This window comes from Melopsittacus undulatus, chromosome 3, assembly GCF_012275295.1.
Source record: "Melopsittacus undulatus isolate bMelUnd1 chromosome 3, bMelUnd1.mat.Z, whole genome shotgun sequence".
Lineage (NCBI taxonomy): Eukaryota > Metazoa > Chordata > Aves > Psittaciformes > Psittaculidae > Melopsittacus > Melopsittacus undulatus.
The window spans coordinates 59342961-59360260 of NC_047529.1; the positions used below are offsets into that span (position 1 = coordinate 59342961).

At 43.2% G+C, this 17300-nt stretch overlaps 1 protein-coding gene across 2 annotated transcripts in view; it reads left to right on the plus strand.

Annotated features, from left to right (window-relative positions):
• SOBP (sine oculis binding protein homolog) overlaps nucleotides 1–17300 on the plus strand; it is a 120535-nt gene that overhangs the window by 49393 nt on the left and 53842 nt on the right. Inside the window, exon 5 of one of the 2 annotated variants that reach the window (XM_005154671.4) lies at nucleotides 16725–16820. The exons of the other annotated variant lie outside the window; for it this stretch is intronic. Within the exon in view, the coding sequence (XP_005154728.4) occupies nucleotides 16725–16820 (96 nt within the window). The remainder of the gene's footprint in view (nucleotides 1–16724; nucleotides 16821–17300) is intronic. 2 annotated transcript variants of the gene reach the window in all.

Below are 17300 nucleotides of genomic sequence, written 5' to 3' on the forward strand. Positions count from 1 at the left end.
TTCTGAAGCAACGCAGTTGTAGTTTTAGGATGTTAAGGGTTGACTTCAGAGTTTCTAATTACTTCTCATGAGCAGTGGAACTAAACCTAGAGATGCATTCACATCCACATGTGTGTGCATATTGTGAAGCTGGTGTATCTTCTCCCCTGGATGTTCTAAAGTGAAATGTCATATCTTTGCACAGCTGGGAGGTTTTTCTTCTTTTCCATCACCACATTGTCCTTTCCATGTCTCAGAGCTGTCTAAATGTTCTTCATTCCACCAGTCACAGTGTGTGATTGACAGTAGCAAGAGATTTGACTTGCTACAGGAGATTTGGGGGTCTCATAGAAATCAATGGAGCTATTGAAGGTGATTTTGAAAGACCTGAGTAATACAGCTAGGAAACCTGTATTATCAGAGTTTGTTAAACATGTATCGAAGGCTAGTATTTTATTTTCTTTTTTAATCCCAGTTTTAGTAAATGCCATGGTTTAAGCCCAGGTGGCAACTAAGTAGCACCCCCCAGTGGGTTTGGGAGGAGACCTGGAAGAAAAGTAAAACCCGTGGGTTGAGATAAGAACAGTTTAATAATTAAAATAAGGCATAGTATAATATCCTACTAATACTAATAATGAAAAGGGAAGTAACAAAAAGAGAGAGATCAGACAAAACCCAACAAACAACAATGATGCACAATCCCATTGCTCACCACTTGCTGACCGTCCCCAAGCAGTGATTGGTCCCTCCTGGCCAACTGCCCCAGTTCCTGCACTAAGCATGATGCTCTGCGGTATGGAATGCCCCTCGGGCTAGTTCAGGTCAGCTGTCCTGGCTGTGCTCCCTCCCTGCTTCTTGTTCCCCTCCTCACTAGGAGAGCATTAGAGACTGAAAAGTCCTTGATCAGTATAAGCACTACTTAGCAGGAACTAAAACACTGGTGTGTTATCAGCATTGTTCTTAGACTAAATCCAAAACACAGAACTGTACAGTTACTAGGCAGAAAATTAATTCTATCCCAGACAAAACCAAGTCAGTAGAGAAAATGATAAAGGTCTTGCTAGGGGTCTAGACAAAATAATTTCCTAACATCTACAATTACTCTTTCTCTTCCTGCTTGTATATTGTAAGGAAAGTTTCTGTGCAGTTGGCAATACCTTAGCAAGCTCCCATTCCAGTAGTGATGTTTTCCAGGGTGCTCATTTGTAGTTATCTGAATTCATCTGAGGAGTTCTGCATTCCTTAGATCAGGAGAGAAAGATTTAAACTCCTGTTAAAAGGCATCATGCGAGTGATGACATTTCTGGTAACTTCATGTATCTCTAGGAGTGTAACCTAAGTTGATTTCCTAGATAACCAGGTATTTGAATTCAGAAATGCAGGAAAAACAGAAGAAAGAAAATTAGGAATCAGAGTGAAATTTATCTCAGCTGTGCTTCTCCTGATATCTGCATGTTTTCCTGTGGATATTTACATTTCAAGTGTAGTTATCTGATTTTGGCCCAAGTCAGGATATTTGAAATTGTTTAGGTTTTTTTCTCACAAGCAGTGTAGACACCCAGAATCTTCTCTGTGGTGTGAACAAGCACCTGGAAGGCCAGAGAAGCTGTGACCTCCTGGCTTGCAAAAGCCCTTCAATGACAAACCTTTCCTAGAGTATATAACAGAAGAATATCTAGTCTGTGTACAGTACCTCAGGAGAAGTGCATGTTTTGCCATTCCACCATTCAGCCAGTGTGTAGTGTAACCAAGTATGCTTGCTGGGCATGTTAAGTTTAAATCTCTCACCAGTTTCAGAAACAATTTATTTACTTTTTTCTGGAGGTAGAAATGCATCTAGTTTCCATGAGTTATTTTTGAGGTTTGAAAGCAGATCCAGAGTTCCTGCCTTCAAAGTGAATTCCTAGAGCTTGACTGCAGATAGATATGAATGTCCCAAAAATCCAGCTGAAATCAGCCTGCACCCTGCAATCCAGACTCATGGCTCTTCACACCAAGGCCATCTCTGTACATTTCCTTGAACCTACTTTACTATGGGAGTGCTTGTACCATTGTTGCTAATAGCTGATGAATGTGTCCTTCCAGAATGCGTTACATGCCTTCTGGGTGCATGCATAGTTTTGGCTTGCAAAACCACCCAGCTTGGTGACTTGTTCTGCAAAGAGTTATTTTCTTGCATATTTTTTTCCCGTTTATTGAATCTCTTGCTTGTTGCATCGTGAGAAACAATGGACAGTTAATGAATAGCTAGTAGCCACTTTTTTTTATATAACAAGTATGGGGGAGGTGGTTAACATAAAAATATAGCAGCTTGCATAGACTACTGTCATATTCATGGTCTTTTTTTTTGAGTAAGTCCTTGTTCTTCAATACCTGGCATGAGAGCTCTTCCAACCCTCTCAATACTGTTTGCTGATAATATTTCCTTTAGTGCAGACCATGGCCTGGCTATAAGGAGGAGCCTGACGTATCTTTAACATTTGAAAAAGAAGGCTTGCCAGTGTGGAGATGCAACTAAAGTCAGTTGTTGAAAATAAACCACATCAGCATCAAGTAGAGCTTGAGGCAAGAGCTTGTTACTTTCCCCTCTCCTTGCTTCCCTTTTGTTTTCATATCTTTGATAGGAGGAGTCTACCTGAACCTTAAATAGCTGTTTCTTGTCTGTCTCCCCACAGAAGTGCAACAGTTGTGTCCCATTTCCCCTTTGCCATGGAGTAGGCAGGGATTCACCCGGATGGCTGGGAGAGAAGGCAGTGGACACAGAGCCATGCAACTGTGATCCCATGAGATGAGGCAGACAAACTAAACTTAGCTGGGGGTTGTATTTTTTCCTCATTCGTGATGCACTGTGCAAAGCAGTCATCCTTCCAGGGAATTCCCAAGGGTGCAGGGCTGCCATGGGAGTGGGCTGAGAGCCAGTGCCCTGCTGCAGGACTCCCCCGATGCTTTCTGGGCAGCCCGGAGGAGCAGCTGGACTTGGAGGTGCCATCATCACTATGCTGGCAGCTGAGGGATTGGTGGAGGCTAGGAGAAAGCTTCCTCATGGGATGCCCTTCTCTCTCAGCTCCTGTCAGCAGGATGGATGAGCTCTCCCTTCTCCTCAGGATCAGATGGGCTCTTGCCTGAGAGTAATGTTTGGATGAAAAGCAGAAAAGAGTGTGATTCCCTTGGCTGAGTGTGGGATATTTGAGTGCTCTCCCACCCTGAGGTTGTGCTCTCTACAACCTGTGGCTGTAAAGGAAGCTGCTGGAGCCAGAGGCCCACTTTGGGACCCAGTATCATCTCAGGAAGTGGTGAGGCCGGACAGGAGGGATTTTTACCCAGACATTAGCCAAGGCTTCCTCTGGCCAGAGAATCCTTACAAGATGCAGAGGAAGCACCCAGGTCAGCTCTGACAGCTCCAGCACTCAGCTGTGTGAAGAGTTCATTCCTATGGAATCAGGGAGGAAACGTGATCTCCCCAGACAGTTTTCTTATCAGGGCAGTTTCCTCTACACCCTAAAAATGCCATCCCACCTTGTGATTTCCTTCCATCTTTTGCTTACTTGTCACACTTCCTCTACCTACACATGCAGGCACATATGGAGTCCATTAGTGGGTAGGAAATGCAATGTACTAAGATCTCACCTAGCTCAGCACTGCACAGTAAAATACATATAAAAGCAAATCAAGGGGCAGTGGGCAGACAGGCCAAACTCGTTTGTCAGACCTCTCACACACCCGCTCCCACTGCCTACATGGCACTCCCACTACCTGTAGAAGGACTGGTGGCCCATTACTCCTCAGGTTGTGCTCAAGGGGGTGCTACTGGGTACTGCTGAGGATAAGCTTCAGCTGGGGTACCTTTATATCTGATCATCCAGTGGCCATTCTTATTAATAGTAAAATAAAGAGTCCACATTTCAAGGTTGTGGGGGAAAAAGCCCTACCAGACATATGGTCCATCCAGTGCAGGAGAGTTTCCTACTATGTGTTTCCACTACCTTCAGCCCAAAGAGGAGGGGATGAGGAGACACAGGACTGATAACAGCTTGAAAGCTACTGTGCTAGGTGAGGAAGAGAGCCACAACCACTTTTTGGCTGTTGCCCACCTCTCCTTGAATCCCTTCCTAATGCAGGCTGCCTGTGAGCACAGTGGGGCACTGGGGGGATGATTTGCATGTTTGCTTGCCAGTCATTAGCTGGAAGCCATGCGCCAGGGTTCGGAATCATTGTCCTAGAACAAAACAGCAATGCTATTTGTGACCCACGGCAGCAAAAGCCCAAAACATGAAGTCAGGACTGACACTCCCTCTTTAACTTGAGCCACTGTGCTTTTCATCACAATGCCAGGAGTTGTCAGCTGTAACTCCAGCTTTTTTTGGCTTGTGTCACAACCTAATAAGTTATAGGCCAGCTTCTCCTGTCGATGTTTTTGCTGCACAGAAGGCTTCACATTTTGTAAGCTTTTACAGCACAGCTGTGCTCAGAGATAAAACAGAATGTGTATACAGTACAGTATGCATTCAACTGATGCACTAGATTCTTCCCACCATATGTATGGAGTGGTGTGCATTTCACTCCGATACCTCACTGCCAAAACTGCCAGAAGCAAATAAACAAATGGTGGAAGAGAGACACCATATGACGCAGTGCCAGGCGTATGACCTAGACTTTCAGAAAGAGACCCTGGCTGCTTCTAAAAGATTACAGTGGTTCAGTTTTCTAAACCTTACCTCCCACTGTGTGAGATGTTCTGCCGGTGTGCACTAGGAAGTATGTTGGTCGTTAAGAAAGCATAGATTTCCCCTTCCTGCTAAGCAGCTGATGTTGCAGCTCCTCTTGCTCAATACTCATTTCCCCTTCCTTTGATGCCAGTCCTTCCCCATCAGGTTTCCAAACCAAGAGAAATGAACAATGGAGACATGTGAAATAGTCTAATTCTGGAAGGAATGCTACTGTAAAAAGACAGAACACATGTAATTAGGATGAGATTAATAATATTAGTTACAATTTAATGATTAATATATAAACAATGCAAGTGAGACGAATGGTTGTTCCATCTTGTTTCCCACAAAAGAAGTCATAAAGTTGCATTTTGCAGCATGGATGGTGAAGATGCCTGTAATAAACTGACACGAACATTAATTACATGGTTAGATGTAATTAATTTGATTTGTAATTCTATTCCTGGAATTCACACTCTGAGTAGGAAAAGAGGATTCCTTAGCTTCTTTTTCTTTCTGACCAACCTGTTACGAAGGAAAAGACGCTAATAGCTACCACTACAGTGCCCCTCCTGCTAGTAGTACTGGGAAACACAGAAGGATTTTCCTGTCTGTTGGCCTCAGTCTTATGTTAGGCTGAACGTCTGTCATTAGTTGTCTGGCCTTTGCCAAAGCTTAGCTTTACTGGTGATTGTGTGAAGGTCAAGCAGGCGCTTCCTTCACTTCAGAGAAGCTTTACGCACAGTCTGGAAAAGTGCACTAGGAACAATGAAGGTCAAGACCATTACTGCACTTTACAAAGCTGATGCCCAATGCAAAACAGTCTGGATACACACGAGAGAGTTTAGTCTCGGATTCTGGTGGAACTAGATAGGGAATAGAAAAATATGTTAAATGTTTTTTAAATAAAGGTAATATTTAGTAGAGTGAGAATGTGCTTAAAAGTGTATATTTAAAGGTGGTTCTTTGCTTGATGTTTCTGTACTTCTGTGTAGTGTAAGTAATAAAGGCATCCTGACAAGGTTTCCCCGAGCCTTGCTGTCTCCTGCTGTAATATACATGGTGATCAAGGTAAAGACCTAATTCTTGGCCAAACAATGGGCAATTTGTGGAGCTGTGCATGGTGGCTGAAAGGCCAAAAGCTGCATTTCTGCAGGTTTCTCCAGACTGCTTAGATATACGTCATTTCGACTCTGCCGTGAAATGAGACATTAAGTCTCTGCGCTGGTGACTGAAGAGGCAGGCCTCTTAACCTGGGAGTGGAGAAGCACGAGGAACACGTCACACTCAATATCGCAAAGCCCACCTGGCTGCTTCAGGCCAGCCCTTGTATGGAGGGTACACTCAGTGTGCAGGCGGTGTGATTTTGGCAGCTCCCAGCTCTGTAGCTGTGTTACCCACTTTGCAGAGGAATATCCTAGCTCCATCTCTTTTCTTCCCTGTGGAAGCAGTAGCTCCATCTTTGAGGAAAATGGGACAGACCTATGACAGAAGACCTATTGCACAGGCCACCGGCTGGACTTCAGTGTGCCTAGCAGTGCAGTGGGTATACATTTGAGGTGCCACCAAATAGTCCATTGGACAGTGAGGAGGTATTAAAGAAGGCCAGACCTGCAAACAACATTATTGGCTAAGTATTTGTTGGAGGTGTTGGGCAAGTAGGACTTATATAAAGGGCCAGCACATCAGGGGCTGGAATAAACCCATTAAAGCTTTAAAAAGCTGATGGTGCCACCCTGAAATGGTAGGGGTGGCATGAACATACTCATGCATATGCACGGGGAGACAGCAGTGCTGGCTGGGAGTATGCAGGAGCCTAGTGCAGCCTGAAGGGGTGCTTTTGAAGACAACTGTGACTCAGAAGTAGGAAACAGCAAATCAGGATTACGGGAGAAGTGGCAAAACAGCAAAAAGTGCAATCTCCTGCTCTGTGTTAAGGGGCCAGGCAGGACAGGTTCTGGGTGCAGGCAGCAAACAAGCCATTGGAGTCATTGCAGAAGAGAAAAAGGTGGTAAATGTGTTTTTGCCTGCTTCTTTTTCTAGTGGAAGCATCTCCTGTCTTTAAGAGTTAGAATAGGTAAGGATTTTTTTTTCACCTGTAATAAAAATTCACAGAGTTGAAAAAAAACCAGTGTAGTCTGCTAAGCCCTGGGGACTGAAGTAAACTGCTAGGAATAGTTAAAAGTGAGTTCCTTTAGGCTCAGAAACCTGGCCAAGGGTTTACTTGCAGCTGCTCCCCATGGAAGATGGTAGTGAAGGGAACTGGGAAGACAGATGAGTTTTTCAGTACATTTCATCTTATTGTGACAGAAAGAAGCAAAATCAGAATGGGACTTTTCAAATCCCAAGGCCAGTTAGAACGATAATTTATAGCCGGTTGCCTCCCATTGCCTGGAAAGATCTGTGAACTTTCTTCTGAGTTTGAACAGACACTTTCCTGGTTTTAGACATGATACATGTAAGTGGAATCCTTCAGGGTGACAGTTGCAATGGGCAGTGGAAAACACAGGCACATCACCGTGATTTAGAAATAACTTTCTGCCAGCACTGGGAGCAAGCTAAGAGGTGTTTGAGTTGTGTCCTGTTTGTCAGTGAGAGCGTGGGCATCCCCCATGGCCATGACTTCTTTAAAGAAGGGTGGAAATCCTGGAAAAGGAAGGTACCTCGTTTGGACCATATCAGCCTGTTACTCTTCAAAATGCCTTTGAAAGTAAAACTTTGAATAAAAGCCTCAAAAAAGGTGGCAGAAGTGCTGTACCTGGCATTAGACCCAAAGGTAGTGGTGATATTGTGACCTCAGTCCCTGACCTCCAGCTGGGCTGTTGGGAATTAAGACGAATACTTCTCATCACCAGCTGGGTTTTGCTTTTGTCCCGCTTATAACTGCCACTATCTCACCTTTTATTGCAGCCATTCATCATCAGCAGAAAGACTGGAAGATGATGTTAAGGTTGTAGAAGATGTCGTTTGTATCAAAGCTTCCCCTCCTTTCTTTTCACCCTCTCCTTGCCCATTATCCTGCATACGCTCTGTTCCTGCTGTGTTTTGCCCCCCTGTCTCTAGACCAGTCATTCCTTTACCCAGCTCATAAATGATTGCTTTAATAATATAACGGCCCCTCCATTTTCATGTGTGAATGGCCCAAGTGGCATGTCGCTCATAACCAGAGCAGGGAGAGATTTCTATTTTCACCCTTTAAAAGGCCACAGAAAATACAGAGAACAGGATCTTGCCTGTCTTGTACGGATCCCAGACAAGCATTTATTGCTGCAGAATGGCTTGCAGAGACAGCCCATTTGAGGGAAAGCTTTACCAACCAGACCTGGCCATTGTTTTTCTTCCTCTGCATTTATTCAAAGTGCAGAACTGTTTGTGTACCACAAAGAAGGGAATTAAAGAAAAAGAGTACGTGTAGAATTTACCAGCTGTTTAAGTCTTATTGTTACCTTCTGTATCGATCAAATCCGTTGCCTCTTAATTGGATATTGACTGTTGTGAGGCAAATAAGGCAAGCTGTCAGAGGAGGGAGGGATGGGGCGCGAGGTTTATCTTAATGGTATGTTGATCATGACTAGTCTATAAAAGCCAGTGGGAGAGGAGTTCATTAAACCAGCCTGCAATTGCTTTAAAAAAATATGCTCTGAGTCAAGATGATTAATCATATATGTGACACTGCAATCAGAGAAAATCCGCATTGTTGCTCTGGTATTTACAATGCCGAAGCTCAAAATAAGCAGATGCATTGAAACAAATTCATTAGGGACAGTGATTTGTTTGGCCTGTGAGCCTTAGCTAACCGTAACCAACATCTGAGGAGGGTTTTTTGCTTTCCTTTTTTTTCCTTGGTGTTATGTTTTGTTTTTCTGCCTCTCTGCTTCTCTGGCAGGCTGACTGGAAACGTGTGCTTGTCCTGCACAGGAGTCTCTCATCTGTGCTGGGGAACCCTTGTAGAGATAGCAGCAGTGCAAAGGGATACTTGAGCTACCTGACAGTGAATCACATGGAATACTTGGGAAAACATTTTTATCTCATCAATTCTAATAAGCAGGAAATGCGAAGAGAGAGGGAAAGCTTATCAGCTACGCTGGTGTGAGCTACCCATTACAAAAATAGAATCTGCTGGGAAGCCTGTAGTATATTTTCATTCCTTCCCTAGCCATATTTTAGGCTGTGTATTGAATATGTTGCAATAACTGTCAAGCACAGTCCATTAGTGTCTCTGGATCAAGTCTGTCGTGAATCAGGAGTGAGATTAGTAGGATAGGCTCACTTTTATGAAGGTCCCACACAGCTGTGACTTGTCAAAGAAACGTTCAAAGGGGCAATAAACAAAGTTTATTTCAAATTATCTCAATGTTATGTGTTTGTTATTATATTTATTCTTTGACAATTCGGAACTGGTTATTAAAAATTTATTATATGAGTAAAGGTTTGTGCAGTTTGAAAAATGAGCTTTTGAGGCAGCCACCTGAACACTTCTCATATATCAACATGCCATAAACTGTCAGGGAAAGGGTAGTGCAGTCCAGCGAAAGCTGGTAAAGCTGCAGAAACTGCTCATTAGCCAATAGAGGAAGGAAAAAGGTGCGTAAGTCTGGAATGCAATGGGAAAATGAGGTTTAATGGGGAGTTTTCATTTAAGAGCATAATGCAGTTCCCTACTCAAGCAACTGGATCTAGACAGGACCACCTTTTCTTCCTTGTGAGTTATTTAATGTCTCACTCCTTCTAGTCCTCTTCCTATAAAAATTAGAAGAGTGGCCCACGGCAGTAGACACTGCTATTTTTGCTTCAGTTGCTCTTTCTTGATGTATTGTGAAACTGAAGGCGATCATCAGTTTTTCCTAAGTATTTTATGACTAGTAGAAAGAGCTATAAATGTACGTACAACATTGCAAGCTGCATAAAAAGAAAATCCTGATTTTGCCTGGAAGGGTGAGAAGTCCAGCAGGAATTGGGGTTGTTCTACAAAGTATACGAAACAAAACTGGGGGAAGGCAGTTTTCAGTGAATTTTGAATGCAATAGGAATAAAGTTATGACTTTAGCAGGCACTAGGGTAGTACTGTTACTCGTATTTCCTTTTGATTCACTTAGAATATTACTGGCTTTATAATAGAGTTTGCAGCTTGCATTTTAAATATAAACTGTGGATAATTTTGTACTGTGAAATTCTGAGGAAAAAATCTAATGCATAAAGCTGGGCCATTCGGAGCCATAGCCGGTGGAAGGCAAGCATTTTTCAAATAAAGAAGTAATCATTTACAAAGTTTTCAGGCACATTTGTTGGGATTTTTTAGTGTGCTTCAGTTATGCAGGAAAATGAATGTGACATTCCTCAGTTGCTTTGACAAGGATAATTTCAGAAACACTGCCCTATCATTCCACAGATTGGCACCTTCTTCGTCTTTGTTGTAATGCTTTTTTCTGAGGCAGCTTTTCTCAGCAAAACTGCCTGTTTCCCAGGAGTTTTTACATGTGTTCAGAAAGGGACAATGAGGGGGTGTGGGTTGGGTTTGGTTAGAATAGCAGGTTCGACCTGGTGACTGTTTTTGAAGTCAGGGAGTATTTCTTCTGTCAGCACAATGGAGAAGATTGCAGGATCTTCTGAATGATGCATTTTCTCCGGTTTTAATCATACTAGTCAGATCGCTTGCTCCCGGAGGCATTTCCACACCAAACCTTCTCCTGAACATGTGGACTCAAGATGCTTTTCTAATCCAGACTGCCACTTTTGAAATAGCAACTGGAATTTGAACAAAGGTTAGAGTTTGGGTCTAGATTCATCACTGTCTATAATGTATATATCACAGTAAAGCATAAGCAGCTCTTAACAAGAGATACGCCAACCATACAGGCCCTTGTCTTGCCGAGGATGCCTGCAAGGAACTGAACCTCAGGGTCTACTTAGGGGTTGCATCTTTGCAGGGACATCTTTGCCCATTCTCCATGACCATTTATCTTCATTCTGTGAAAGGGACTCCAGAGCTATGGAGTCTGTACTGTTATATGTAGGAGCCAGGAGCAGCTGAGTGCCAGCGAATGATTTCAAGGAAGGCTGTGGATAGATACCAAGCAACAAAATGGCCCAAACCTGTCTCCAGCAGTACACCTTCTGCTCAGGACCTGGGAAGAGTTGCACAAATAGTCCCAAGGTTTTGTTTGTCATGCTGATACTGTTCCACTGTTTTCTATCCACTGGTGACTTCTTCAAGCATAGAAAAGATCTAAATTCCTAAGTTAAATAACAGGTGGAGAGGTGCACTCTGTTGGTATGTGTGTTCGTGTGTGCATTGGGGTGGCATGTGTGGGGATAGGAGAGGGCACAGCAAAGTAAGTCAGCAAAAGCCCTTCTGGTTTTCCTCTGCATACGTAATAAGGAAGCTATAAGAAGGCATATTCCCAATTTCTTTTTAACTTTGTAGTTCACCTTCAGTGGGCAGATTGTCTCGTGGACCACTTCTCCTCCCCTTGGCGATCAAATAACATTCCTGTGGTGACTACAGCAGTTGCTTACATGGAAAAATAACATTAGGAAAGTATTTAATGTATTTTTAGCTGTCTTTAAATGCATTTTAGCAGCTGGAAACAAGGGGAGTTAGTAGCACATGACCTGCAAGCCCTCTGTAGACCACCACCCAGTGTGAAGAGAGCCACTGCTGGAACAGAGACCCCAGGCTGTGAATCATTGGGTAGTGTGGTCACCTCTAACCTGGGTTGTCACAGGAGGTCAGGCAGGGATAACCTCAATTTTAGTGGGATGTAAATGGTAACAATGTAATAAACAACCAGTGTGATTTTAGGTCCTTTATTTTTACTGATCTGAGTTTTGGGAGAAATTGCGAGATACTGTTTTGATATGCTTCAAAACTTTTTTAAAAATCTTGGGAAGATTTTAGAAGCTTGGAGTGGCAAAATACTGCAACTGTAGAGATTATTGAATAGAGTACAGCTGAGAGAGGCAACAAGCTTGTAAATGCTGCTTATTCCATCACTCAGTGAATCAGGAAAATCCTGAAATCCTTGTGAAGAGCAAGCCTCTCGTCAAACATTAGTGGAAGCTTTCCCTGAGGGGAGACTTTTCCCTGAGCTGAGGGCTCACTCCTATAATTGCACACTTGCTGAACCAGGGGTGTCCTCTTCAGACCGTTATTCCTGGCCTTGCTCCACTTCCAGTGTGGAGCCACAACCTGGCACCCTGATGTCGGGCTCCCCCACTGCCCCTGCCCACAGCAAGTCCATTCATATTCTGGAAAGAATATACTCAGCAGATGGAAGTTTAGTGCTATTTTTACCGTGGTTGGTACAGTGAATGTAGAGAGCATGATAATTGATTATCTGGGACAACAGAAACACACAGGAACTACAATTTCAAGGATTAGGGTCTCCCCGAGGATTTCCTTCGAGTTTCAGTGAAGGGAGAGATAACCTTTGTGGTGGAAACGGAAACACGGCTTTCAGTTCCCATCTGCGGCCAGCCTCTGGAGACAATAGTATTAAGGGTGATGTGAACTTCCTCTGTTCATCACCATGGGATAGGAGCCTCGATGTGGTTATCTGTGCTTCTATAGCAACACTGTTCAATTTCTCACTGCCTTTTTTTTTGTCCTGCCAGAAATAGTCAATTAATGCCTGCATTTAACATGTCTGGAGTAATGGTCCCATGTTTCACCTGGTTTAAAGGACATTTATGGAAATCAGGCAGCAATTTTATCCTGAGTAAGCAGCCTAATATTCTGTCATTCTGCATTACTCAAGTGGCCATTGCTCTTAGAAAATACATGTTAGGTGTTTTCAGTTAAGAGGCATTAAACTTTTGTGGACTGAGCAGTAGGATTTCATTGCAAATGCATTGTCCCATTTTAGTGGAAGCTTTGCATTAACAAGTTCCATCTCAATAAATTATTCTGCTCAACCTGCCTTGTGACTTACACTATCATAAGATTCTGCCCTTAATATTAAAATGTAAGCACAGATTTCCTCTCCCAAGGCTAAGACTGCATAAAAAGGCTTACACTGAAGCTGAGAAATCCTCTGTCTGGATCAAGATAATTTTTCTCAAAGAATACGGAGAAACAAATATCCATGCACTTTGAAGAGGAGGAAATTCTGCTGTAGATTGTTCTTTCCCCGTCTTGTTAAAAAAAAGGAATTTTGACTTAACATATAGTCTGTTTCCAAACTATTGGCATCTTTCACAAATATAGGCTGGCTGGCTCATGAACAAATAGCACAGTTTGTGTAGCCAAAGATAGTTGTCATCATGCACTTATTAATGAGTACGCATATCTCTGAACATCAAATGCTGTGCTATTTTCAGAGAGGTCCTTTCAGATCCTGTTTTCTGTTCTTTTTTCCTAATTTTTTTCCTTACCCTCCTGCCGTTTTCCTTCAAAGCTCGATGGTGGAAAGCAGAGAGGAAAGGAACCTGGGAAAGGAGATGTTCTTATCTGTCCAGCTTCCCTATGTCAGGAGCTACTCTGTGCATGTCATTCCTGACAGATGTTTGCCTAATCTCCTCTTAAAAAACTCCAGTGATGGGGCTTTGACAATCTCCTTAGGCAATCTGCTCCAGCTCTTTGCTGTACCTATCATTAGGAAGGTTTTCCTGATATCTAACCTGCAATTAAAGGCCACACTTTCCCACACAACCCATCATCAGGCTGACCTTACAGCCAAGCCAGCTCCACCACGTTGACTGCTGTTTCCTCACTAGATCTTCCTTGTCAACAGTGCTCCTTGGGTAATGTGCTCTCTTCTGACAGGAGTAGTCAGGGCAGTGTGAGTGCCACCGGTTTTGTTGAGTGTCCAGTCTGGCATCCCATGGGCTCCCGATGGGCAGATTTCCCTCTCCGATCTCATGCAGCTGACGGGAAGGCGGCTGCCTGCCAGTAGAAGCTATTGAATTAGGAGATTCAGTAAATCCCAGGAGAGGCACTGCCACAGTGAAGTTGCAGCAGTTTTGTGTTGATAAAACTACCAGTGCTCACCATGGTCCCAGGCTCAGAACAGGAGCTGAAGCCTTTTTTGTCCTGGAACAAAGTGGACTGTGAAGGCCATGGTACCATATATTGCATACATGCAGTCAGTCACGTCAAGCATTTTGTACATATGTTTTCTGATCATATCATTTCTATAACGCTGTTAGGAGTTTAAAAGCGTTTAACAAAATCAGAGGCATCACAGGTTTGGCTTGTTTTTTTTTTTTAGGTTGCTTTCTTTGAAACAATGGCAGGCAAAGTACATGCCGTGTCAGCCCTGCCTGATGGAGGAGCTGTAGATGCCAGCCATGAGGGAGGTCGAGATGCTGGGGAGCTGAGGCAGGCCCTTACTCATGTGCAGCAGAAATAAAAAATGAGCCGGGGTAGATACAGGCATACTACAGTATTACCACGGCAAGATAAATTCTGAACCACATTTTTAATGTGCTTAGAACAGTGCTGGACATTGTGTTTCCTTCTGCAAATTATTTACAACTGAAAGATTGTAGTAATGAACTAATGTACAGCTTGAGAATTAGCCCTGAGAAACCCTGGAGAATTAACTGCTGAGAAAAGGGTTTTTTTACAATGGAAACCAGCTAGCTAAATAAGGTCTGCTTTTGCTGCTTGAGTGAATTATAGCAGTAGGTAGCTAAACTGGTTTTGAGAGTAGGAAATTTTCATGATGCCCAAAGTTAGGTAAAATAAGGTTTGGATCAGTAGGAGGGAGGGCATGTTGCCATCAGCAGGGATGAATAACCCTTGTGTATCTAGCACTTTTGGTAAGCAGGTCAGGGTCAGTGTGGTTTGTCTGTGTTCTGACACATGCACTACAAACACCCTGATATCCATTTCATTTTACAAGGTGGGTGCATGCACCAAGATAATGCTCCAGAGGGTCACTGGCAGGTTACAATGTGCCAGCCGTCACACGCACAATGTCTAGAATAGTGCCAAGATACAATTTCAGGGGTCTGAGGGCACCGGTAGCGTTCAGAGCCCTACATAACACCTGTGTCCCACACAACATCTCTCACTAGCTCTCTGTCACTGAGCATTCCATTGGCACCTGTGATCCCGAGCTGACAGGTCCATTTCTATTTGTGCGAGGCATTTTGTCGGCATTCATTCCCCAGTTGTCTTTTAGATGACCTGGAAGAGCTTCAGCGAGTTGCCTGTATTCCTTCACGGAAGAAAGGGAGGGACAAAGTTTGTTTCAAAAATGAAAATCGGGTGGGTTTTCTTTACAAAACATAGTCAGATTTAGCCTTTGTACTCCACACAGCATGGGAGGTAGATTTATTGTGTGAGAAAGGTTTCAGTTTCAAACTAATGATTAGAGTAATATATTTAAACCTTTGTCAGTATAAAGTGATTTCAGGTGCTCAGGAATGCTCTGCCTCTTCCTTGCGGTTTGAAGGAAAAATCTGAAACATTTTCCACCCTGCAGCTACTGCAGGCAGTGTAAGAAAATACCTATATGCTGCTAGGAAATGTGCAGAATAAATTCATTTCCCATTTCCCGCTGCTTGTAATAATCATCAATTGTAGACACCACTCGAAACATTTTTGGACAAACTTTGCATTTTAAAATTGTTATTTTCTGTCGGGCAGAGTTTGTTCACACCCCATGGCTGACAAGTAGAGGCCCAAGTTGAAGCCCTCAATGGGCTTTTCACGAGGTGCAGCCCCTTCATGTTTTCCTAAAAGCCTCCAGTGCTCCCCTTTCCCACCCTATCTCCCCAGGGAGAGGCAGAAGCCTATTTGAAGGCAAACAAGCCGTATAGCCTACAAGGTGTAAATATCTTTCATAAATGCCAACGCTGGGTTGTGACACACGACGACAGGCAGTTCACTTCATGTGAGGGGGAACAGTATGCCAGCACTGCTGCAGCCACCAAGGTGCATGTGCATTGCACCAGGGCATCCCCGGACCCTCAGGCCCTGGGGGGACACATGGGGTGGCTGGAGGGATGGGGAACAGAGCTGCCTGCTCCTTGTCCATCTCCTCTACCTGCTTTCATTCCCCCCCTGCTTTGGTCACCCCCCTCTGCCCTCTTTCTCTCTCTGGCTTCTTTGGGCAGGGTCTGATTTAAATAGGTTGGCAGGGAGCCAGGAGCTCATCATTTTAATGCAGTGTAAAATGGAATGTGCATAATTATATGCAAGCCATATGTGAGGGAGACAGCTCAGCTGTGAATTTCGGGAGGCTGCGAGAGGGAGAGAGCGAACAGTCAGGGATCAGATGAGATGGAGCGGAACGGAGTGCAAGTGTCACTGAAATGAACAGTGTAATGAGTGTATTGCTGACACTCCTCCTTTCACCTGCTTCTCCCTTTTGCTCCAACTGGAAAGCAGAAAAAACTGTAGATGGGAAGGGAAAAATACTATATGCAAGCAGGATTGCTAATGGGCTCTGGTAATGTCTCCATTTAAACTTCAGCTTTCTTAATTAACAGCATAGTTCCGAATAACCGATAACTTTTAATGCATCTTTGTCATTAAATATTTTGACCGCATTTGACTGAAGGATCATTGTTCTCACTAGATGATTGCTCCTTTCAAAGCTTCACTTAAACATGGAGGGGGAATCCATTTAACTGTAATAGTATTACATGTAAATTATGAGCATGAAAACTTATTTTTTGGGGCCTTGCTGTTAAACTGAAAATACAAGTACATTATCTAGGGATTGCTTAAGCATGTCAAAAAGTTTATACGAGTACGTATGTAATGTAATCCTGAAAAATGCAATGGAGTAAATGGAAACCCTGAGTTACTCACAGTCTTCAGCTCAAATATTTCATTTTGGGTTTGTCTTTTGTTGTTGTACTTATTACACCACAATGAATTTGCATGTTCAACCTAAGTTATGTAAGAAAACAGCATCCCAAGTTCTCATATCTAAAAGTTATACTGCGTATTTAAAGAAACTTTAAAATAATGTTATATTTTGGGATTCCCGTCTGTTTTAATTATCTAAGCTGTTATGCTTTTAGCTATTTTTTTTCCTTCCATTATTTGTAAGTCCCTAAATAGGCCATTATATTTCCCTTCAGGCTAGAGATGAAGATGGACATGCTGAAAATTTTCCCCAGCAGCACTATGCTAAGGAAACTCCAAGACTTGCCTTCAAGAATAACTGCGAACTACTTGTAAGAATAACATACTTACAACAAGTCTAGATTGTTACTTTAGCACAGTGAAAACCGTTTTTTTTTCTTTTTTTTTCTTTTTGAAAGGCTTTTGTTCATTATTACATTATGCAATATGATAGGTTTTCTTTTTTCCTGTTCAGTGTACTAATGCTAGTTCTGCTATCCGTGAACAATTTAAGATCTCAGATTGCTTGAAAAATCTCTTGTATTTGATGACAGCACGTGAATGGCCTTGTACTACCTTGTCTTGCACGGTAAATCAGGGAACTCCATTCAGGGAATGGCTGGTAATGCACGAGAAGCACTCCCCCACCTCCGAGGCACCCCAGAACTCACTTTCCCATCCACCTTTTATCTCTGCCTTGATTTTGGCTGCGGCGTGTTTGTTCTGCTGACAAGCAGTACTCCCTTCAGAGCTTGCCTGTTCCTCCCCTTCCTAGCTGCATGCAGGCGGGAGCATCCTCTCCTTTCCATTCC